Source organism: Ostrea edulis, chromosome 5 (assembly GCF_947568905.1).
Source record: "Ostrea edulis chromosome 5, xbOstEdul1.1, whole genome shotgun sequence".
NCBI classification, from domain to species: domain Eukaryota; kingdom Metazoa; phylum Mollusca; class Bivalvia; order Ostreida; family Ostreidae; genus Ostrea; species Ostrea edulis.
The window spans coordinates 53,520,451-53,546,106 of NC_079168.1; the positions used below are offsets into that span (position 1 = coordinate 53,520,451).

General features: G+C 36.0%; 1 protein-coding gene across 1 annotated transcript; it reads right to left on the reverse strand.

Annotated features, from left to right (window-relative positions):
• Positions 1 to 7,996: 7,996 nt before the first annotated feature.
• On the reverse strand, positions 7,997 to 16,255 carry LOC125649714 (protein SPEC3-like). The gene is made up of 4 exons (XM_048877427.2): positions 16,040 to 16,255; positions 13,766 to 13,878; positions 11,402 to 11,533; positions 7,997 to 8,461 (listed from the first exon to the last, which is right to left on the reverse strand). Exons 1-4 carry the CDS (start codon positions 16,053 to 16,055, stop codon positions 8,294 to 8,296), a joined length of 429 nt encoding a protein of 142 aa, XP_048733384.2. The 5' UTR covers positions 16,056 to 16,255; the 3' UTR covers positions 7,997 to 8,293.
• Positions 16,256 to 25,656: the final 9,401 nt, after the last annotated feature.

A 25,656-nucleotide genomic window follows, 5' to 3' on the forward strand; every position in this document is an offset into this window, starting at 1 on the left:
AGAAGAGTAACTGAGTATAGGAACATCATTAGTCTGTTTACAACAGACCAAGGCCATTACAGCAGGAAAGATAATGCATACTGGCTAGGTAGTCAGGTGATCAAGATGTCACGTGAATTTATCGACAAGTAGACAAGATTCTGTAATCTTTATAAAACAGGATGAAAATATGGCCTATTTTTTATTGAATTTTATCTCTCAAATACGATTGCTCGATAGTGATTTGTGACCATGTAAAGAGGAAACACCCAGTATTCTTTCCTTCCCGTTTTGGGCGAATTCGGTTCGTACCCGAGTTAGTGTATAATAGTCCAAACTCTCTCTCTCTCTCTCTCTTTCTCTGTCCGATTGCAACTCGGGTAGGGGCCCGAGATCGTACTCGGTTACCAGCTGAAGACGCCTATTTTATGGATTGTTCCGATATCGGTCGGGCTGTTGCAGAATATTGATAACCTTCTTTATCACCCTCTTGCTTTGTGCCGCTAACAGTGGCGTTGGGATTTAACTCTAGGGGGGGGGGGGGGGGGGGGGGGGGGGGGGGGGGTGTACGTGAACTATCCTCCATTTGATTGGAAGTGGAGGTTATGTTGTGTCCGTTATAGGCGATTCCACCTCTTTCACCATTGAAAATCTGTGAACCTACCCTAGCTGCAGAACAGCTCTCTCTGGGGGAAAATTGGGATCTACCAGAGGAGCTATGGTTCAGACCCCCACCCCCACACCTGGATTTACAGCACAATTTTTTATGCGCACGATTGTGGTCTTATGAATCGCCTCCTCAAGATGATAATTTAAAATATTTATATTTTCCCACTATATAACTTCCTGTATTCACCAAGGCTAAAATAGGTTGTGCCTGATGCCTAACTCTCTAAAATGAGCTTCTGTGATATTGTATAACTTAATCTTTTGTCAAACCTTTTAAACACATTAGACAATAGATTTTGATAATTTAAATGAAAAAACAAAATTGGGGGGGGGGGGGATCGGTCCCTTTAAGAAGGTTTTTGTGTGTATATTCATCCAATGAATGAATTTCACATAAATATATTTTACAAGTTAATGATCAAAATTTAAGATCTCATAAAACCCAATACAATGTCTCCACAGAAATAAATTACGTATACCCACAACACTGAAGAAGTGTATTTCAAATTACAACAAATAAATTCATGGGTAAAAGCAATGTTAATCTTAAAAATTTCAGTAAGTGCAAAAAGGTCAACTACTTAAATGAAAGATTGTTGATTTACATAAATAGAAATAAATTTGAAGTAAATATAACCAATTAATGATTAAAAAATTGCATGAATATAGCATTATAAGACCTCAGTTGTGCGCAGAAAATGTTGCATTGAAAATGGACGGTTTTTACAAGGGTAGGCTCTTTAACTTTCCGGTATATCCCAATTTTTCCCTAGAGAGCTACAGTTCTGCAACTAAACTCGCCCTGTGGGAACTAGGAATGGAGTGTTGATTCGTGTCATTGTTAGTTTGTTCAAATGATGAATCAAGGAAGCACAACGAAGAAACGATGTAAGTGGGGTGTCCTATTTTGATATGGATGCACTCGTGCTGTTCTAAACACTTTCCATACTTACAAAAATCGTATTTCCTAAAAATTATAAACCTTATTCAAAATTATTCTTAATTATATAATTCTGATTAGTTTACAATAATTGAATAGGTTATTCTATTTTATTTAGCGCGTTCTCGATGCAATCGGAACATCGCTCGGCCTTTTCCGTCAAATCGAAAAGAAATTTTTCTCGACTTGACGGAAAAGGCCGAACGATGTTTGGATTGGCTCCGGTGAACTTTTCCCCCGTCTGGTTTAATCTCGTTTATAAAGGGATTATGCATTTTTTTTCCTGCAATGTTTGCTACCTTCATCTCCCGTTTACCAAAGGAAAGAAAACACTTTATTATTTATATTTTGCTGTATTTTTTGAAAAAATATAAACGTAATAGCTGAAAATAGCCTCGTCTCCATATTTGGTAATGATTTCCATATTTGAACGATGGTAAAGGGAAATTGTCCAAAAAGGACAAACTTTTAAACACATAGAATAAATCATCATATGATAAAGATTAATGTATACTAACTTCAAATTAAAGGTTGAAAATAAACCAGAAAACAGAAAATAAAATTTCCAACAATTTTGAAAATGCTGCGAAATAAGTCGCAGAATTTGTGAAATGTGTACCATATATGCACGCGGACAAATAACACTAAAAACCGGATCTGACTAGATTGAAATAAATGTCTTCATAGTAATGGATTTCAATCAGAAATTAAGTAGAATACACACAATAATTGTAAATATAAATTCATTACTTTTTAGTTTAGTAAATGCAAGGTGACTTAGGATACCAATGGGATTTTTCTAAAACTATACATTTATATGCCAGTCGATTTTGACTTTTTGATTAGAGGAATGACACAATATGAATATAAAGCATGTATATACATGAAAGATGCATAATGATCCATTAAAAAAGTCAAATGATCAGTGTTACAATTTGGAGACGGTTACAGCCCCTGTTCACTTCAGACCTGTACTATGATAAGTATTGTCACTCCTAGTATAAGTACTGAACATGTTGCAACTACAATGAGATTTTCTCTATTGACAATGCTGTGATGTGCAACCTTCGTGCTTCGAGGTGGTTGTTGTATCTATAACAAAACAAAACACAATTATCGAAAGTGTATCAACACACCTACAAAGTCGTTTCGATAACCATACGGGCTCGGGGGACAGATTTTCCTTTTGGCGTGTTTAGAAAGGGGGCCACTTAAAGAACCATTTACAGCAACGCTTCACGCCAGCATATTTCATGAAGCGCGTTAGCCTCATGTATTTTTATGATTTATATACATGTATTTACATTTTACTTTCATTTCTTTTGGAATATTCCCAGCTGTTAATATGGTACTATGTTCATATTTACGAGGAAATGACTATCATTTCATTTGGTAAAAGTACATTGAAAATGTAAATATTAAGTCTTAACTTAAGTCTTTGTATAATCGCTCTGTGCACACACTATATACCCGAAACGTGGCCAGATTGCATGGAGACGCGCACACAAACTCAGTCCCCCGTTCTCTCTTTCTCATGGTGTATTTGTAACCCCCCCCCTCCCTCTCAATTTCAGTTTACTCACGACCTGTAAGAACGAAAATACTTTTTGCAATTTATTCGATAATGGACTTCTCTCCGGAGTATTACGACAGATCTAAAGAAAGTACATAAATTCATATGGTCTTGGCCGTAAGACCTATTGTAGAACGGACTTTTGGTCCCAAATGAAGAATGAGGATTAGAAAAACGGGGCCTTAACATCCACACCCACACATAACCACTCATTAATGGCGGAGCTTAGTGAAACAAGCCCTTCATCCCAGGGATTTGTGGGGCTTAACAAAACAGGTCCTTTTATCTAAAGTATCCATCAAACATTATTTACATCCCCCCCTACCCCCCCCCCCAAAAAAAAACAACAACAACCGATACTTATGTCATCTCATATTTGTTTCATGCTGAAACTATTTCATTTACTAGACTTATTATGTCGAAATCGCCTAGTGTACAGGTACAATGTACTGAGCACAACTCTTACAATGTAAATTACATAGATATGTATGTGTATACTAAAGAGCTCCATAAAAGCAAAAACATTGGGAAATATATACAATAGACATAGACTCCACTTACCGGAAGCATTTCTTATTAGTTTCGTTTTCCACAGTAAAATTTTAGGACCGTTACTCAAATGATAATCCTACCCACATTATTCTAGTCTCTAACAGGAAACTACCACGATTCAGTTATGTACTGTGTACTTGCCACAACTACAGTATTGGTTGAACTACTCTGCACTGGTTGAGGATTCTGCGACCCAAAAATCTGATAGTAAGAGGGCGGGTGAAGTTGGTTGTACTGTCTGTCGAAGGTCTGAAGACTTGATGGTAAACCTACAATGTACATTGGATTTGGATGGAGTGAACAGAACGCAGTGTCTCCCCCAATTCTACGTGTATATGGCTATGGATTGAATAGTAGATATTGCCGAAGAACATGGGAACATTTGCAGTTTACCCAATGCTAGTTGTAATTACATGTATACTATGGGTGAAAAGGTGTTCTTATTGTTTCTATTTGTTAATAAATCCTGGAGGATAGAATTGTTATACAATGGAAGGCAATAAAGGTAACGCCATACTCGCATTATTATTTTATAAAAGTATGGAAAGTGTATTTATTTCCATTGATCAGAGTTAAAACTAAATCATCAAATAAAATATATAGGTCAAAGGGCGGATTCAGGAATTTTTGAAAGGAGGGATTCTGTCATTAATTTTGCTTTTTAAAGGGGGGATCCATCCTCAAAATGCGTTGTTTTTACCTTTTTTTTTTTTTTTTTTTTTAGCAAACTGTTCTGGCCGGGGAGTGTCCAACTCCCAGAACCTTTTCCCTCTGGATCCCCCACTAGGTGATCACTCTTTTAAAGATGCGAGACATACATAAACAGAATCGTGTATCAACGTAAGGAAATTGCAATTTTCCTTAAGCAGCATCATAAAAATTTCACAAAAACTGGTTATAGATGGTAAGAAAATATCTGGCTCCCATCAGTTACATACCTCAACAATCACTTTACACTATGACCCCTCTTTAGACGATTTGAAATCTTTAAGATTTTACTGAAGTACATTTCAATCACTTCTGTTTCTGATATGGCGTATATGGTTTCACCTTTAATAATTCCTTTAAAAACTGAAGAATTATGTGCACTTTTTCCTTCAAACATTGGAACGTGTTTATTGGTTTGATGAATGTTTTAAAATCTAGGATGTGAGTTGCCTCAACTCGTTTTCCTTTATACACCATAGTGTCCAATAAATGTTGGCCTTTTAGAAAAACAACTTCATGAAAAATATATACAAGGCATAATATTGCAAAAGGCTGACATGATTCAAATCCTTAATATTGTAATTTATTTTTCTAAAGAAGGTCACATTTGTACGTAATTAGGTGAGACTTCCTGTATCGCTAAATTTCCTTTTCTGAAAGTTTAACGATAAGTTTAGCCAATCAATTATCGAAGAATCCATTCAAGTTCATATCTTTACCGAGTGACAGGATTTATTTCCGCTATACCCTTGCTTCTAACATTTTAAAGAATTGAGATGGTAATACTGAAGATCACCTTGATATAAATACATTTTTCATACAGGTCAAAGGAATGTTAGGAATTACTCAAAGAAACTCCAAAAAATCAACAGATCAATACACTGGTGCCGTGTCCACAAACTTATCAATAAACACAGTCCAAAATAAAACCGTGGCAACAGATAGTTTTACCCATCCTAAATTAAAGTATAAACGCTGATTTGATGGCAGATAAAAAAAAGTTTTGTTCTGATAACTTCTTCTACTCACCACCTTGGCTGTCCATTCTAACGTCGCCGAAATAAAGCGGAATATGGCCAAATCAGATTAAAACAACATATAATCAATCACCCGTGGTGTCAGTAAAACGTGGATAGGAAAACGGACCGGAATAGAAAAACAGTACGCGTACGGAATAGAACCCCCCCCCCCCCCCCCCCCCCCCCCCCCCCCACCTTGCTCCTATCGCTATCAACGCTATAAATACACCGTATTTGATTAGAATTAAATAATTATATTTTCACCAATAATTTACGTTGAAAATCAGTCTATTGTGGGTCCATAAAAGGTGATCCCTCATTTCATAAAATCTAATGATCAACGTTTGATGTTGAATTTGTTCGCCTTTACTGGTGCTTTTCATGCGGCTGCATGATATGGAACACAGTCATTGTTGAATGGTAAAACACAACCGTCACGTCACTACCTCTGGTCGGAAGCTGATTTTGTGATAAGAAAGTATGTAATATCTTTTTCTTGTTGGTTTTTGGGACATCTTTTTCGTTCATTACACACAACAGAGTGCTTGTGACTAGAAAAGTCCAGTGTACGGTATTTGGCAAAGATAAGTCACAATTTCGTAATGAAGAAACACTAGAAATACCACTCACTTTTGATCACTGAAATTAAAACCATTCAAGTTTCAGAGTTTAAAAGATGATGTCACAGTAGGGTATCATCCACATGCACACACCTAATGATTTTTGTTGTTATTTTGTAATGTACTACGACAAACGTTTCATGGGCCTCTTGTTATAATGCTACTGCCTCGGACGAAGTTAAATGACCACACCGACTCTCGGTCGTATAGGAGGGATCTGAACCATTCCTATCTCTCTCCTTTAAGTAATGGACTTTTGACATCCCGAAATAGAGTTTACTTTATGTATTAAAATGAATAATCAATTTCATGTGATGAACAACGACCGCATATCATATGTACATAAAATTTGAAAATACAACGAAAGACTGGTATTATTTTCAGTTGCTAATACATAATATAATGAACATTTGACTTGATATGATATATAGAGCTGTCATATTGTGTATATACAATCTTTACGGAAAGACCTTTCCAATGATGTATGATGTTGTGACCTTGACCTGGAAGTTTGACCTACTTTTAATAAAATGTGACGTATTTTTAAAAAAAATAGATATTTCATATCTCGTATATAATTTTTTTTATGGCAAGACCTTTCATTTCATATCATGTCCTTTGACCTTGTGACTTTGAACTCTGATTTTGACTTACTTTTCACAAAACATAACCTAATAAGTATATCCGGAAGTATTTTAAGTAGGGCTTTCATATTTTGTGAATATATTCTTTATGGGAAGACCTTGTGACACAATGGTGTTTGATCTTTTGACCTTGGAGTTTGACCTACTTCTTAAAAAATCCCCGATCATGTAATATCTCCTTAACTATTTAAGGTAGGGCTTTGATATTTTGTATATGGATTCTTAATGGCAAGAACTGGTTATACTTTGGTGTTTGACCTTGAACAGCGGCAGGACCAAGATGATTGAGGTGAGCAATGTGGCCCATGGGCCTCTTGTTACTTTGTTCGTTTACGATCTCGCGAGAGCTGGAAATTGCGAGACTTTAGATAACGTTTCATAAAACACGCTGCAATAAAGTTTAGATTTATGTATGCGAATAATGATAGCGATGGTGCACTATCACTGATCATGAATGACTGCTGTAGATCCAGGAGTCCGTGTTTACTCTACTCTTAATTTTGTATTCTTTTTTAGATTTATGATGTTGATCACTGTTCGTTATCTTCACTTTTTCATCTCCTATTATCGTCTGCAAGTAAGCGTTTCGAGCCGACAAGAGCCAACTTTGACGAATCAAGACGCACCAATTCAATTTGTCTGAAAATCGTTTCTAATTATTAGATTTTTAAAAAAAATCATTAGAATATAACTCTTCAACTAGAAGAGGTGACGATAAAAACATACCAGGAAGTTTACACAATAACAAATTTTGGTGTCATGACAATTGAAAATATACGATACGTACATCTGTATATATGATGTATGAGAATATTTTTGAAGACGTTCTATTCTAAAGAGTGAAATGAAGTGCACCCGGCAAAGTTACTTAGGCTAGTCCTATAGAGAGGAGGGATTGAATTAATATCAGTAGTTGGATTGAAACACGTAGTCAGCCATGGATATCCCATTATGACCAGCAGCTGGAAACCGGCTAATCAGAATGCAGCATGATAGACTCCAGGAAACCAAAAGACTGGCATGATTTCCGAGGTCTTCCGATTCATCCATGTTTGCATGATCGTAAAGGCCTCGGGAACCGAGAGACTGGCATAATATTCGAGGTCTTTCGATTCATCAATGTTTGCATGATCGTAAGGACATCAGGAAAAGATAGACTGGCATGATTTCCGAGGTCTTCCGATTAATCCATGTTTGCATGATCGTAAAGGCCTCGGGAACCGAGAGACCAACAGGCAAGTTTAAAGTGTTACTCTGTACGTACATTGTCGTACAATAATGTAAACAGTCAATGGAATGAAACATCTCTTTATTTGCACGTTTTAATTCTAACAAATGAACAGGCATCAGTTGATTTGTTTCTTTTCAAATATCATATACACTGTATTTGCTAAGCGTCATTCAAATAACCTTTATTTTAAAAAAAGAAAAATACTAGTATTGCAATCACAAAAAATATGTTTTTTCCTTTTCATATTGAGTACAAATATTTCTACGTGAATAATGTCAATATAACATACAAAATTTCAACTCTCGTGTCTATCTTGTATCTCTTTCACTGCCACTTTCCAATCAAGTTGATTTCTTCACTAGGTATATGGATTGATGGTGACCACCGACCATACCCAGATGTACAGAGCAATGATGATAATGACAAGCACAGTCCCAATTCCAATGGAAGTCATTGTCAAACCCCTGGCCCAGGCGTTGCTGGTTCGACCACCCTCCATGTCACCGGCCAAGAACTGGCTTCTGGCCTGTGGAATGAAATTATTATACATGTAGTTTACAATGTGACGAGTAAAGGTATGACATGACACCCCCTTGGCTAAGAGAGATAAATTTTATCTATTTATCTTTTATCTTTTTTTTTTTTTTTTTTTTTTTATCTTTTATCTATTACCAGTTTAAAAATCTACTGACGAGCCCGCAGGGTGAAAGCGCTATAAATATAAAAGTTTGAGTATTGGATTTTATTTTTTGACTTTATATATATATATATATATATATATATATATATATATATATATATCAATCATATATATATCATCATCATCATCATCACTGGCCTTGTATCTTCTCAGATCCGACACTTTAAGAAAGTAGGGTGTTGTTGGGTTTTTGTGCTTTTATATACATATATATATATATAATCATATATAGATAATGGTAAGAAATTAGAGAAAGTGTCAGATATACAATATTCACAGAGGTGTACACTAAGGAGGACGGACGAGAGCATATATACTCTGTATAAACATACCATATGTAGTACATATTTTTTCCATTGATTTTTAAACATTTCATTATTTCACAGAATTTCACTATACATGTATTTGACCCGTTACAATACTCCTGACAGAGCAGTATATTCTAGTAAGATTTATCTGCTATTTGGGACTTGTCACACTATGCATATAATGATTCACTACGAAGGAGACCAGACCACACACCAGCCTCAGTTGGTGGACGGTCGTTCATTATACGATGCTTCATAAAACCTTTCCTATAATTTAAAGGCATATCAAGGTATTTTTCATATCAAAAATTGCATTTGAAAATCCTATACGAAATACCCTTCGGAGAATTAAAATTGTCTCTGGACGACTTTAAATATATTGGCCTTCAATCTTTGTCTAGGTAAGTTTCAAGGAAGGTGGCTTAAAATAGGGTCTTTAAAAGTAGAAGTAATCAATTTCACATTTACAAATCGTCGTTGAAGCCATAAGTTTTTGATAACCCACATGTGTTGAAAATGATTTGTATACATCTATGCCATGAATGTCTGACATATTCATTAGAATTTTGTCTAAAACAAGTAGATGTATTTATACAAAATATATGCTATTTTACGTTGGGGTCATGAGAATAGTTTTGCCCAGGAAGAGGTTATCCTGGTATAAACATTAACATACAAATGGAAACGGTCTGGTTGGTTGGTTGTGTATTGTTTAACGTCCCACTCGAGAATTTTTCACTCATATGGACACGTCACCATTGCCGGTGAAGGGCTGCAAAATTTAGGCCTATTTTCGGTGCTTACGGCCTTTGAGCAGGGGGATCTTTATCGTGCCACACCTGCTGTGACATGGGGTCTCGGTTTTTCCGGTCTCATCCGAAAGACCGCCCAATTTAGTCGTCTCTTACGACAAGCAAGGGGTACTGAGGACCTATTCTAACCCGGATCCCCAAGGAAACGGTCTGTTTCTATATAGATCATATGAATGATGGTGTCGATATGAATAATTGGCGAATTGTTACTAATATTTGTTGGTTGTCACTAATATTTTATGAATTGTTACTAATATTTGATGGTTGTTACTAATATTTGATAAATTGTTACTAATATTTGATGGTTGTCACTAATATTTGATGAATTGTTACTAATATTTGATGGTTGTTACTAATATTTCATAAATTGTTACTAATATTTGATGGTTTTCACTAATATTTGATGAATCGTTACTAATATTTGATAGATGTTACTAATATTTAATGGATGTTACTAATATTTGATAAATGTTTACTAATATTTGATGAATTGTTACTAATATTTGATAGATGTTACTAATATTTAATGGATGTTACTAATATTTGATGGATTGTTACTAATATTTGACGAAAAGGTGAAGACAACGAACAGTGATCAATCTCATAATTCCTACAAGGAATATACAAAATAGAGAGTTGGGCAAACACGGACCCCTATATATACCAGAGGTGGGATCAGGTGTCTTGGAGGAGTAAGAATCCCCTGTCGACTATATCTTGATCAAGTAAACGGAGTAATTCATAATCAAAATCAGTTTGCCAAGAACGGCCTAACAATTGGTATAAAACACGATAGACAGCATTTGACCGAATGACAGGTTGCATTGATAAACTAGAACGTTATAACGACCATATAACTTGCAAATGCTGACTTTAAACTGTCGAAACTCCTGTAACATAAACTTGTTTGTCAGTAGCCTGCCTCAATTTAAAAACTGATCAAACGCAGAACAAGCTCTTGCGTATCGAATCACCATATACAGACCCGTGATAATGGAATATTGCTACACTGTACGTAAATATGGGAAGTTGACGATAAACTACCAATATTCAATCGGTATTACTAATATTTGATGAATGTTACTAATATTGGACGGTTGTTGCTAATATCTAACGAATTGTTATTAATAGTTGATGGATTGTTACTGAGACTTTCTTTACAAAATGATCTAAGAACGGTACTATTTTTAAAAAAAATTGATTGGAACGATATGATGAAGTGCATTTTAATCACAGTATGAACTTCTTTTGGAAAATTGGTTTTGTGTTATATTTACCTTAAGAATATTCGATAAATAACTACATACAATAACTCTGAAAAGAACTAACATAAACCATGAACTAGTACTAATGTAAACAATAAACTGTAGAATTACTTGAACAGTAAACTAGTACTAATGTAGACAATAAACTGTAGAATTACTCAAACAGTCTATCTGCAGGATTCCAACTGACAAATGAAAACAAAAAGCAATACTTAGAAGCTATTGATTATATTGATCAAGATGACATTTTGTTTCAGTATGACTACTGTAATTAAATACTTTTAAGATATGTTGATGATTTTTCTAGTGACCATCCGTTTTCTCGTGTAGCTCTACCTGTTTCATGCACAGTCATACCCCGGTATTAAACAAGATACTTACATTAACAGCAGCGATAATGGCACAGATTCCGGTCGGAAAGAAACAGAAGAGTGTTGCAATAATGGCGGGAACGGTCCAGTCTCTGTCGGTGTTGACGGGGAGGATGACCGTTGGCGTTTGGTATCCAGCCGTCTGCAAATAGAATGCAACACAGAGTAACTGATGTAAGTGTATATAAAGCCATGCTTCAATGTTCTACTATTGAAAATAAATTTCTCTTTCACATCCAGTCGTTTTAATTCACTCTCAGTTGACGTATCAGTTAATGATTGTGTCCCAGCTGGGCTTAATCAGCTGACACTGAAGTCGAATTACACACATACAGTACTCACATTTACGTAATGTTTACTCAGTAATAAACCGATGTATGGGCGACGGAAAGAGTAACAAAGACGTTAACGCAAAATGATTCATTAATTTTCAAAAGCATACTGAAATACAAAACAAACCAGCTTTTAAAAAAAATCAACAGACTCTGTTGCAAAACCAACGATCGCCGATGCAAAACCAACAGTCATTAACTGAATTGACGCTAGATGGCGTGCAAAAAAGACAGACATTATCTGAATTAACGCCACCCATACCTATGCTGGTTTAATGTACTTTTTAAAAATTTACCGTTCAGCTCTACATATACATTGTATATTACTAAAACAACAAGAGGCCCGCAGGCCTTATCGGTCACCTGAGTATTAAAAGTACCACTAGACCCAATGGTTACTATATTTAGAACATACAAATCTTGTGCGCATGACATATCACAAACTGGATACAAATATTGTGTCGTGTACACGACCTCTTGCTCACTAAATGTTATCTTGAGCGTTCAATATAGGATTTAATAATATTTACTCTTGCTATCAATAGAATTACCCACAAGTTAGCTACTAGTAGCCACTTAATAGTAGCCAGCTATTTAAAGTAATAAAACCGCCCATATGAGTACCTTGAAAATGCGTTTTGTTGTACAATCTTAAGCTGACTAAACTTATTTAGATGAAACTGATAGAAATTGACTGGGTCATAGGTCAAGGGCTATAGATAGACAAAACATGTGTCATGAATGATGAAATCTACATATGAATTTGTTGTACGGTATTTTTCAGATAGTCAAAAGGATTCTGGTGAAATCAGTCGATGTTTTTTCAGCTTTCGGTTGGCAGTACATGTACTTAATGGCACTTTCGTTTCGCCTTGAAAATTCTCGAGTGCAGTCTTTTTTTAAAGGATCAAAGCACCTACTACAGATCCATGTCCAATGTTTCCCTGACGTGATAAGAGTACTTGCACACCAGTTAGATGTTTTGGATAGATTCTATAGATATTATGTGTCATCTGACATCGGTAAAATATGACAAAATTATGTTGCTCTAGGGGTTTTATATATGTGCATACAGTTACTGAGACCAGTCAAACTCACGTTAGCAGCTTATGCTTTTTTCATTGTTTATATCTATCTTTATATGTATTTTTAAAAAATATAAACTAGTACTAGAATATCATATTGTGGAACTATTCGTTACTGTTCCAGCCAATTTATATTTTGACCCAGACGACGCCTCGTATTTGGTAATGAAAAAAATCGGATCGAACTAGCTTGCAACAAACGCATTCATTGTCTTGGATGAAAGCAATGTCAATTTCAACAGACATATGAGAAAAGATTCAGTGCTTGTAAATACACATACATGTACATGACAACATGTTCACATCAGCAACGCCGAAAAAGGTAATATATTCCTGTTCATATCATTGGAGAAGTTGCACTGCGCTATTGAAATGAAAATCTAATGGACATCAATGTTATGCTGCCAGACTTCCCGTACATCATTGGATTACGGTATTTTGTTGCCAGAATTATATCATTGGGTGAAGGTCTGATACCCAAACGTTAATGTCTAAACCTTATTGAATTTGTACTTGAATTCTAGATCAAATACGAGGATGACTATTAATTCTTAAGGTAAAGCTCAAAGCTTTCCATATCCCAATCTGATTAAAATCAGATCCTCGATCCGCTCCTCTTCTTTTTTTTTTCTTGTCGCTGCACGAGGAAAAAAAAAGAGGAGCGGATCGAGGATCTGATTTTAATCAGATTGTCCATATCCGTGATATATATCATTGTACAGCTCTTAGCAATATGACTCAAAATGAAATATTTGCATGTTTCAAGATGTAAAAAAAAAAAATCTGTTTTAAAACTCATTTTTATATTTCAACATCGTGTATTGAGATTTTGTATGTCGAGCGCACGGGATTAAAAATATTTGTATATTCTAGATATAACACGGTAGAGACATGATAAACTAGATTGATGATATGAATCTTGTGATATTGACGTGTGCACTGCTATTCTCGACTTACCACTACCGTGACGTTGTTGCTACTGCTGTTCACTGGTTGTGGATACTGAGGTCCATAAGGCGGGGCTGGCTGTCCATAAGACGGGGCTGGCTGACCATAAGGCTGTTGTTTGTCTGAAAGGGTCAACTAATGTGCAATATGTATGTTTTGAAAATTGTTTGCACAGGGGGCTCAGCCCATTTTATTCCACAGAAAATCATCATTGCTATTTTTATCTTGCGTGTAAATCTGTGGGTTGTTTTTTTAAGAAATGAAGAATACTAGCCTTTTTCATGGGGATTTTTAAAAAAGAGATTGTGAAAGAAGAATGGAGTATCTAAAACTAACTCATCACTCAGGACGTGGTCAATCGAGTGAATTGTTAGTGTTGTTTTTTTACTTTATCGATAAAATTTATTTCGAACTTCTGTAGTCATTACGCGATTTTTCTGCCATTTCTTTTCTAATTTTTTTTTTTATCTCGATATGAAGAATTCTGGTAAATTTTATATCGCAGTAGTATTTTTATGGTTCGTATATGAACTTGGTTAGCTCAGTAATTAGATCACCTAACTAGAGGGAAGCTTTATACTGACTTTGTACATAGGAGGGAATTATATGCTGGGTCGTTTTTTCCCCCTATGGGGAAAAATCTATCATGGACCCGTTTTTCCGGGGAAAAGTCTATACTACAACACCGGGTTCAATCTCAGACTGATCCTAGTATTTTTCTCTCCTTGGCCACAATAACTTAGTAATGTCCATGTATACAACCTTCTGTAATACATAACAGTTGACTGACATCTTTACTTGTCATAACCAGGAACTAACAAAATATGCTACCTCTAGAGCAGACCAATTGTTTTTTTGTTTTTTTTTACAGAAACAAGACATGATGCAAGTGAGATGTACCTGACATGTAACAAAGAATTATTACCGAGAAGCGTTGCTAATGACCTTAAAGTTCAGGCCTGGATTTCTCGAAAAGAACTAAGTCGAAATCTGAGATTTGACTAAAATGTTGACTGCTCAAACAGAAGAAACCCCAAACTTAAGTTTGAGATTTTTTTTTCTTGAGAGATCCCAGCCAGGCCCCCATCTGGCGTATTCGAACTTGTTTGCTCATGACTTCCGCAGTTAAGACTGGACAACAATAGGGGATTGAAGCTCCCCGTGTGTCGTTTTAGTTTTAGTTTGAAAGCCAAAACACGATAGTGAGAGGAGTGTCAAAATGTGACCAATGCAATACGGTTTAAAATTATCATATACATATAGACGTGACTATCATTGACATTAATATTAACCTAAATGCATTTTAAAATAACTATTTTGTAAATTGTGTTGCGTATTTTATAGAATGAACTCATTAATGGCATTTAAGATGATTGGCGCCAATCCTAACTGACTAAAAGCAACTTCATCCGGGTATTTAGGTCTGCTGATTCACATTTATGAAGCAACAATCAAAACTGATACTTACTAAGTTGAAGAGGAAATCGACATCATGACTGAGATTCGAGAGTTCACCATGCAAGAGAACTGATCGTATCCACATTTACCGAGTGAAAATTTGAAAATGATAATTTTCTGATATATATCAAGATATTTATTATTTCATTCATATTGGTTCTGGTGTGCATATGTGCCTGTCTGTATCACACGACGTGTGGGCAATTTCCTCAAATATGAGGTAAAACACAGTAGGGTGTGAACACAGCAGGGTATAAATGACGAGTCCTCACGCCGGCGTACTTCATGAAGCGCTCAGCATGCTGACGGGAAGCGTTACAGTTCATAACCTTTTGTATTTTCAAAACTGAAGATTATTTCTTATAATTACATTCTATGTTCACTTCTGTCGGAATTTACAGTCGTTAAAATAGACATACATTATACATCTGCATTCATATATGCGCTTTTTACAACTGGAACGCATTCATGAGGAAATGATTATCATTACAATTTGTAGAAAAACATTGGAAATGTAAGTTGTATCATGAACATTATAAAAATGAAGACAAGATTAGAATATGTATGACATAAAATTATCTCACCCAATTTTACGTTTTACACGCCACATTTAAGAGATACCATACAAAACATTGGACTAACTGGTTCCTGGTTGATAAATCTAGTAAACGGATATTTTTTCTTTTTTAAGTACAAACACTCACGTTCATTTCAAGTACGATGGTCATCCTAACCTTGTCGATTAAGTGTATAAAAAGTATAGAAATATCCGTAGTCAGTTTACCAATGACCACGACAATTAAAGTAGAAAAAAGTGATACATACAAGCAGTGTTGTCCATGTTTGCAAGAATGCAAGATAAAGATGTCACGTGATTTTACCGACAGATAACTAAATTGTGCAATATTGATCAAGTGTCAGTATTTTATGGTGTCCGGATAGGGCCATTTGCAAAAGCGTGACTGCGCGTTAGTCACAACACGCCGTCACGCCAACAAGCAACGCGCCTTCGCGCTCTCACGCCAACAATCAACACGCCTTCGCGCTCTCACGCCAACAAGCATTACGCCTTCGCGCAGCGTGAAGGCGCGTTGCTTGTCTGCGCGAAGGCGTGTTGCTTGTTGGCGTGAGAGCGCGAAGGCGCGTTGCTTGTTGGCGTGAGAGCGAGAAGGCTCGTTGCTTGTTGGCGTGACGGCGTGTTGTGACTAACGCGCAGTCACGCTTTTGCAAATGGCCCTATCCGGACACCATAGAATATACATGCTGTCCCTTGTACCTTGCATATAATATATTCTATTTGTAAATATTGTACCTCATGTACCATATGGTGTGAGTGAATAAAGTAAACTAAAACCGAATCTATCGATATCATATAGTAAATACTATGGTGTCCGGATAGGGCCATTTGCAAAAGCGTGACTGCGCGTTAGTCACAACACGCCGTCACGCCAACAAGCAACGAGCCTTCTCGCTCTCACGCCAACAAGCAACGCGCCTTCGCGCTCTCACGCCAACAAGCAACACGCCTTCGCGCAGACAAGCAACGCGCCTTCACGCTGCGCGAAGGCGTAATGCTTGTTGGCGTGAGAGCGCGAAGGCGTGTTGATTGTTGGCGTGAGAGCGCGAAGGCGCGTTGCTTGTTGGCGTGACGGCGTGTTGTGACTAACGCGCAGTCACGCTTTTGCAAATGGCCCTATCCGGACACCATAATATTCCACATATCTACATTTCCAATGTTGTTGTCTTTCATATCTTTACAAATTGTAATGATAGTCTTTTCCGCATGAATGCATTGCAGTTGTGAAAAATGCGCTTATGGATGTGGATGAATATAGCACGTGTATTTTATCGGTTGGGAATTCCGACAGAAGTGAAAGTAAACTGTAAATGTAATTTGAAAGTACATGAAGGTCAAATTGCAATGCTTCACGTCTGCATACAAAACGCGCTTCATGAAGTATGCCAACATCAAGCGTCGGAATTCATACTCTCATGTATTTTCAAAAAACGAAATTCACTTTTTAAATAAGAACACCTCATTGAAAAGTTTCAAAAATACTAAAATAGAAGGATTTTTAGAAGTAGTGCGGAACAGACAGAAACTCTTGGTTAAGCAAAAATGATAAAGGTATCATTAGGACTGGTACATGTATATTTTCAGCATAAAATGATGAGTAAGTAGGGCATACTATGTTTACAACCGCTTTTTTCTTGTGTGGTTCCTAATATATTTGATTAAGAAATAAATTTCATTTCTGAAAATACATGCGCGTTAGCGCTTTATGAAAAGTATGTCTGCATGAAGTCCACAGGTCCTGCACATCTTTGATCAATCTCTACCCTTTGATGTGTATAAACCCCTTGTATCTTATCTCTTGTACCTATTTATCTTATCTTAGCTCTTATCCTTGGACGAATTTGGCTCCAGTTTTTGGCACTCTAGTTTTCCTTTTAGCTCATACAAGTTTATTGTTAATTCGAATTTCCAAAATCTCGGCTTGAGCATCACTGAAAAGACATTATTTCTCGAAATACACATATGGTGCATCAAAATTGGTACCGTATAAGTTTTACATTGTAACTCCTATTATAGGATCCCCAATTTTATATAGCGCCAAATTAACATAAACTCAAATAATTGAAGATATCTTCAATTATTTGAAGATGTCATCAATTCAATTATTGCTCTCTTTAATTGTATTAATGCGTGCATTAAATCAATTATTGCTCTCATCAAATGAATTAATGCGCGCTTCAATTCAATTATTGCTCTCATCAATTGAATTAATGCGTGCATCAATTGAATTAATGAGAGCAATAATTGATTTAATGAGCGCATTAATTCAATTATTACTCTCTTCAATTCAATTGATGAGAGCATCAATTGAATTAATGAGAGCAATAATAGATTTGATGCGCGCATTAATTCAATTATTGCTCTCTTCAATTCAATTGATGATAGCATTAATTTCGTAGAAATATTGCTCGCAATAATTGATTTAGAGCTCGGTATAAATAATTTGATGATCTCTTTAATTCAATTGAAGATATCTTTAATTATTTACAACGCTTTTGTATAAGGAATTAATGCGCGCATCAATTCTTTTAAAGAGAGCAACAATTCAATTAAAGAGATCATTAATTCAATTGTGGATATGTTGAATTGAAGATATCTTTAATTATTTAGTTGCTCTCTCTAAAAGAATTATTGCTCTCTTCAAATGAATTAAAGATATTAATTCAATTGAAGAGAACAATTATTGAATTAATGCGCGCATTAAATCCATTATTGCTCTCATCAAGTGAATTAATGCGCGCATCAATTCAATTATTGCTCTCATCAATTGATTTAATGCGCGCATTATATCAATTATTGCTCTCTTCAATTGAATTGTAGCGCGCATCAATTCAATTGTTGATATCATTAATTCATTTGAAGAGATCATTAATTCAATTAAAGCGCGCATCAATTCAGCAGAAGAATTAATGCTATCATCAATTCATTTAATGCGCGCAATAATTCAGAATTGAAGATATCATTAATTATTTGAAGAGATCTTTAATTAAATTGTTGCGCGCATCAAATGAATTGATGATATCTTCAAATAATTGAAGATATTTTCAATTATTTGAGTTTATGTTAATTTGGAGCTCCATACAATTTCATATTTTAAGGCACTGTATATTGCATTGTGTTGGTTTCGACTTGCATAAAATTCATCTAAATTGTTACAAAATTTCAATTTTGGAGATTTAAAAAAATAAATTTTAGGCATTGTATACTGTTTTCTATTGGTTTCGACTTGCATATAACTCATCTAAATTGTTTAAAAAATTTCGTCAAAAAATTCCAAGTACTTTCCAAGATATTTGAGATCTACCTATTAATTCTAATTAATGTAAAAAGTACGGGTCGTGTAATGAAAACGAGAGGTGCATCTTGTGACCTTCATCTAATACATCTTTTGTTGTTGAAATTTTAACTCCATTCTGCAGTACTCATAGTCCTGTAGGAGCTGAACTCCAATTCAAGTCATATAAACAAAGGGTATGTAGACATATAGTTACCAACTATTCACAAGCAAATTATACACAGTTAAAAATGAGAGCCTTTCAGAAATAGATAGGGATAAGGAGTAATATCAATGAAGTCTATTCTACCATTACTAAGATCTATAAACTCCATGTTGACAAAAATATATAAAGAAAAACTGTGTTATCCGTCCTTCTGACAAACCATTTGTGAATAATGCCATTAGACGCAAAATGCGCCATCACAATAGAGTTCATTATAAACCTAAAGTTACACGAAGTAACTACCCATGGTCCACATACCAAATTTTACGAAATGAGGTCATTGACATGGTTGGTATGGCAAAAAATAAATATAGGCCTAAGCAAAAAGCTACACGAGAAATCTATACCACCAGGTAAATGACTGAGAACAGTCAAGTCTTTATCCAAGTGTGCTAAAATTTAAACCACAAACCCACTCAATTTTAATGACAAAATTCTCATCCATCCCATTGATAAAGCATCTGAACTTAACATATATTTTGCTCAAATGAAAGGTGAAGATAACGAAGAGTCGAACAGTGATCAATCTCATTACTCCTTTAAGGAATACAAAATAGAGAGTCGGGTAAACACGGAACCCTAAATATACCAGAGGTGGGATCAGCAGGCATGCTTATGAAGATATCTTATTAATAAGACTATGATATATCATAACAGGGTCTTACGCCATATCATAAACTTAATTCAGTCTTTCGAAGCTATCCTATCTTAAGATTTTTCCCTAGGACATATCTTCACTTTAATACCTCATGGGACTGGTCTTAAGACGCGTCTTTAATTTGGATACAAACAAACATGGCTGCTGCTTTGTGGTTAAGAAGACTTCACAGGAGAGATAGGTTTATTTAGAGACAGGGACAATCATTTTCACTACGAATCCATTGTGAGTAAGTGTAGGTTGCCAAGACCTTTACTCGCTCGGCTGTGTCAGCAGTTCGAACACGAACTCAAGCGACCTACATTGAGGTCATATGCAATGCCTGTTTCACTTCAAATCATGGTAGCATTACATGTATGATTCTTTGCTACTGGCAGTAATCATGCTGTTTTTGGTGATGTTCAAAACATTTCTCGCCAGTGCGTGTCTTATGTGTTAAACGATGTAATTGATGCATTATTAGGGTTGCAGATACATTTATATGCCTACAAGTGAAGGGAACATAATGATATAAAGGGTCAATTTTATGGGAGGACAAAATTTCCAAATACAGTAGGTGCTATAGATGGAATCCATATATATATACATCCATTGGTCCGTATTTGCCCAACTTTCTATTTTGTATTGCTTTTAGGAGTTATGAGATTGATCACTGTTCGTTATCTTCACATTTCATTGTGGCTCTAACCTACAACCGGATTTGGAAAAAAAGAATTGAATATCCAGTACATGAGGATGCTTGCATGAATAACCCCGGTCTTGCTGTTCTTCAGAATGATATTCTAAGGGTTTCCCCCTATATGCATCGTATTCTTATGTAAATTGTTGATCTCCCATTAAGACCCCATCCAACACCCCCGGACCATGATTTGAACAAACTTGACTCTGCACCACATGAGGATGTTTTCATATGAATATGATTTATCATGGGCTTTGGCCCTGGTGTTCTTTTCAAGATTTGACCTACATATATGCCAATGTAAAATTTAATCCCCTATTGTAGCCCCCCACCCCTACCCCTGGGCTATGGTTTGTATGAATCTGAATCTTAAGGTAGTTCCCCATACCACGTCAAATAACGTTAGAAAGGTTATTCCCGAGTCACCAACGTTATCACACGTTCAACGAACCCGATGTCATTTTGTTGAATGCTGTAGACCGTTTTCCTGTCCATTAAGACTGATTGTTTGAAGGCAAACAAAAATTTAAAAACAACAACATACTACATTACAAATAGTTATCTAACATCACTGATAAATTAAACTTTTGCAGCATGGAAGAGCAAACAATTTTCAATGAAAAGATGTAGAAAGTTTCAATATTAATTGACATTAATTAAATAGGTTTTTCATCGTAGAGAAGCATAAAGCGGCGCAATGTAAAAAAAAAATATAGCAAATTAAAATAATTGAAACGGAATTACAATCGCGGAAAACCATTGGTCATTTCATTTCTGAGAATACCTGGGTTGTTTTTTTTTATAGAAGAGTTTTGTTTAAATAATCATTATATATCCGGAATTTTTTTATCATTATGACGTAATATTTGAATAAAATATGACACCTCGTGCGATACTTAGGAGGTGCAAATGTCCAGTTATTAATTCTGTAATTTTCTGCCTTATTTGGATCTTCAGATTTGAATAGAGGACAAATAAAGCTTTCTGACCATTTTGAAAGGTACTCTCCAGCTGTAAACACAGCATTAAAAAGTTTATGCAAACAAGGACTGATGAAGTATTGTGATGCTTTTAAAAGCATTTCATTGGAAATATTATCTAATCCAGGAGCTTTCTTGGATTTAAGTTTAGAAAATGCTTCGTGTAATTCTGCTTTTGTGATTTTCTTGTCTATCAGGGAAAAACTGAAATAATTATGTTACATTACCTTTAGCTTTTCCTCAATAGTATCTAGATTTTTTCGTATATTGTCTGATATTGGAACCATGTATCACCCTCAATACAGTTTTGATTGCCTATCTTTTCATTTCGCAGCTGGTTTACCAGAAACCAATACTCTTTAGGATTGTTAGACTCCAATTCATCAAGCTGGTTTAATATGTTTTGTTTAAATTCTTTTCTCTTCAGTTTTCTTAGTTTTGAATATTGTTTATTTTATTTGTACATATAGCTTTAATCTTTTCTGCCCCAGTGTTTTTAGATGACGTATTCCACCTTATTTTTACTTTTTCTTGATTTACTATTCTTGGAAGGGAATGTCTTTTCATTTGAAGAGACTCTACCAAGTTTGGTTAAAATTGGTAAAGTGGGTCTTGATTGATTGATTGAATATTGTTTAACGTCCCTCTCAAGAATATTTCACTCATATGGAGGGTCTTGAAAAGAAGGTCAAATTGTGAAAAGGTTTACGACGATGGTGATAGCGATGAAAACCAACGGACACATTTCATTAGAAAGTTCACTTGAGCTTTTGACTTTTACTTACTTATGCCTACTACCCTTTCTGGGGCATATGTCACCCACAAGATTTCTCCAGGCCCCTCTATCCTGCGCAATTTGTTCCAGTACTTTCCACATTTTCCCTATTATTTTAAGTGTCGGCCTTCATGTCTCTCCGCCAGATGTTTCTTGGCCGACCCCTTTGCGCTTTCCTTGGGGGTTCCAGGATAGTGCTTGCCTTGTGATGTTAGTAAGTAGCTTGCGTATAAAGTGTGTCCTATCCACCTCCATTCATGCTACATGTGTATAGTCGGCTAAAGAGCTTTTAGCCCATGTCCCTTGTTCACTGTAAATAGTTCCGACTTTAGATAAAAATTACTTACTTACTATACTTACTTCCATCCTCGCTTCAATATTTTCTCTTCGATTGGAGTTTGGTTTGTTCTCTGCCACAGTTTGATGTTGTCAGGCCATCTGATTTGGATGATTCGTCTCAGACATGTGTTGATGAAATCCTGTTCGTTGTTGTAACAGTCGTCTTCCACTGCCTTAACATTGCTGTTGTTCAGTCTCCTTAACATTGCTGTTGGACAGTCTCCTTAACATTGCTGTTGGACAGTCTCCTTAACATTGCTGTTGGACAGTCTCCTTAACATCGCTGTTGGGCAGTCTCCTTAACATTGCTGTTGGACAGTCTCCTTAACATTGCTGTTGGACAGTCTCCTTAACATTGCTGTTGGACAGTCTCCTTAACATTGCTGTTGGACAGTCTCCTTAACATCGCTGTTGGGCAGTCTCCTTAACATTGCTGTTGGACAGTCTCCTTAACATTGCTGTTGGACAGTCTCCTTAACATTGCTGTTGGACAGTCTTACTTTGGTGCGTTTTGTAATGTCCTTGGCCTTCCAGATATTTTTCCGAGTTGTAGGAATGCTGCTCTGGCCTTTCTAATTCTAGCGTTTACGTTTGCCTCTGTTCCTCCTTGCCGATCCACTATACTACCAAGGTATGTAAAATGCTCAACTTCTTCAATTCTCTTGCCTTCTATGTTTAAAGTGGCATCTGATGTTGTGTTTGCTCTTAATATCTTTGTCTTTGTTCTGTTGATTCTTAATCCTAACTGTGCTGATGTTTCTGCGGCTGTGGTCATTCTCTCCTGCATTTGGATCTGAGTATGTGAAAGGCGTGCCACATCATCTAGAAAATTTAAGTCATCTAACTAGGCCCATGGTGTCCATTGTATTCCGTTCCTCCTATTGTCTGTTGATGATTTCATTTTCCAGTCTGTTGCGAGCACGAACAGGAAGGGTGACATTAGACATCCTTGACGAACTCCAGTTTTAACTTCAAATGCCTCCGTCAGTTCTCCTCCGTTTATGACCCTGCATGTCAAGCATTCATAGGAATCGCGGATAATATTTACAAGTTATTCATTAAGGCTTTGACTTATATCATGCTATGTAAAAAGGTTGCTTTGTCCGATAAGCTGAACTAGTAAATAATATTCCGAGTATTCTATGAAAATCATTGAAAGCTAATCAAACCTTAAATAGCAGAGTCATGCATTCTTCCAGTTAAAAAAAACCATATTGACCTAATCAAACAACAAAAACAACACCCCACCTCTTCACTTTGGAAAACAATACATGCCTAAACAATAATAATCATGATAATGAAGTTTATTAATGATATGCGAGTTACACATTCAGCAATACTTCAATCCACTGGACTTTTAAAGCAATACCAATTAAATTCTTGTGGTGAAAATATAGGCCTACAATCGCATGCATTAATTTGCTCCATCTACACACACATTTCTAAATTATATGTTTACGTTGTGTGATACTCAGATGACTGTTCAGGACCATGGGCCTATTGTTTGAATTTACAGACATTGCAACCAAAGGCCTTCTATATTAGTTGTGCTGTTATAGTTTTTCTATTCGAGAAATTGTTTACATGCAGAAGTGTGTAGCATGTAATTCCAATTTACTATGTACCGTTTTATTTTCGTCTTTCTACGCTTGGAGATAGTTTTGCCCTGTTTTAGATTTGCCCAGATTGTGTTCGAACAGAGAGAATGGTTTCGTCGTCTAAAAAATTCACTCACTGATAACGAGGACAGTAGGGACAAAAATAAAATGAGGGCGAATATTTCCCTGTATACAGTTCTGGTATATGTCTGACTGATGAACCACGAAGCAACAAATTTCGGAGGTCTTGAGATTCAAAGCATGTCACAGACTCCTATTCTTGTGAGTTGTCTCCCTTGTATAAAATTAAGCATGTTTTACTGTGTTCCGCTCTGTCTTCGTATTTTCAAAGTTTCTTGCACTCTCAGTAGCATAAAATAATACAACTACAAATAGACAATTCAAAGTTAATTTTATTAAATGCTGGCATCAATGAACAATCAGCGGCGATTAAGAAATATTAATCAGCAGTCTTATGTCGTGTTTTCTGCAGAATTTTTAACATTAGTGACAACAAATTAGCACAAATTAATATACATTAGTTGCACAGATTCAATACGAACAATTTTACCCCGGTAAGTCCACAGTTCTATGTCTCTCACAGATTTTCTTCTCTTTTTCTTTTGTATATCCTTCCACCAAGAGGGCAGTGTTTCTAGTGTTTTTAAGTCTCACTCCTTAACTTGTTACATAAGAACTATCTAGGAAGAATAATAAGTTCAATGTTGGTTGGTTCTTGATGAATATTCCACAGGGACGGTTCACTAATTCCGTTGAAGGAATTCTGTCATTTCTTCTTTGCGATTTCTGTAAGACTACGGTTGTTGTTGGAACGGTTTCTCTTGTTGCCGACCCACTTGTTCACCTGCTCTGCTGTTACGCCTCCCTGGATTGCAATAAGCTCGACGATGATAGAATTTGGATATGGATGATCCAGGTTCTTCTCCTACATGTACCAGTCTTCCATAATCTCGATGGATTTCTTTGAGAAATTGGCTCGTTGTCTCTGATTTGGTTGAAATGACTTTGATTTCTGGTTCCTGGTACATTTATCTTCCAGCAAACAGAAACTCTGTTCCACCCGACCCATCATCTGGTTGAGTTGATTGTTGTAATGTAGGTTGAGCACAATAGAACGATCAGGTGGGCATGGATATCTTGTCAGGTTAAGGCGCTCTGTTTCGATTTTTGCTGACTGATTCATGTAGAATTGTCACAGCTGTTGAAGTCCATGCGTAAAGTCTCGAATTTCTGACGAATTTCCTGCTCTCGCTGGAGAATGATGGTGTTGAGGTGACTCTTCTATGGCTCTATAGGGAATTCCACAAACTCTGTT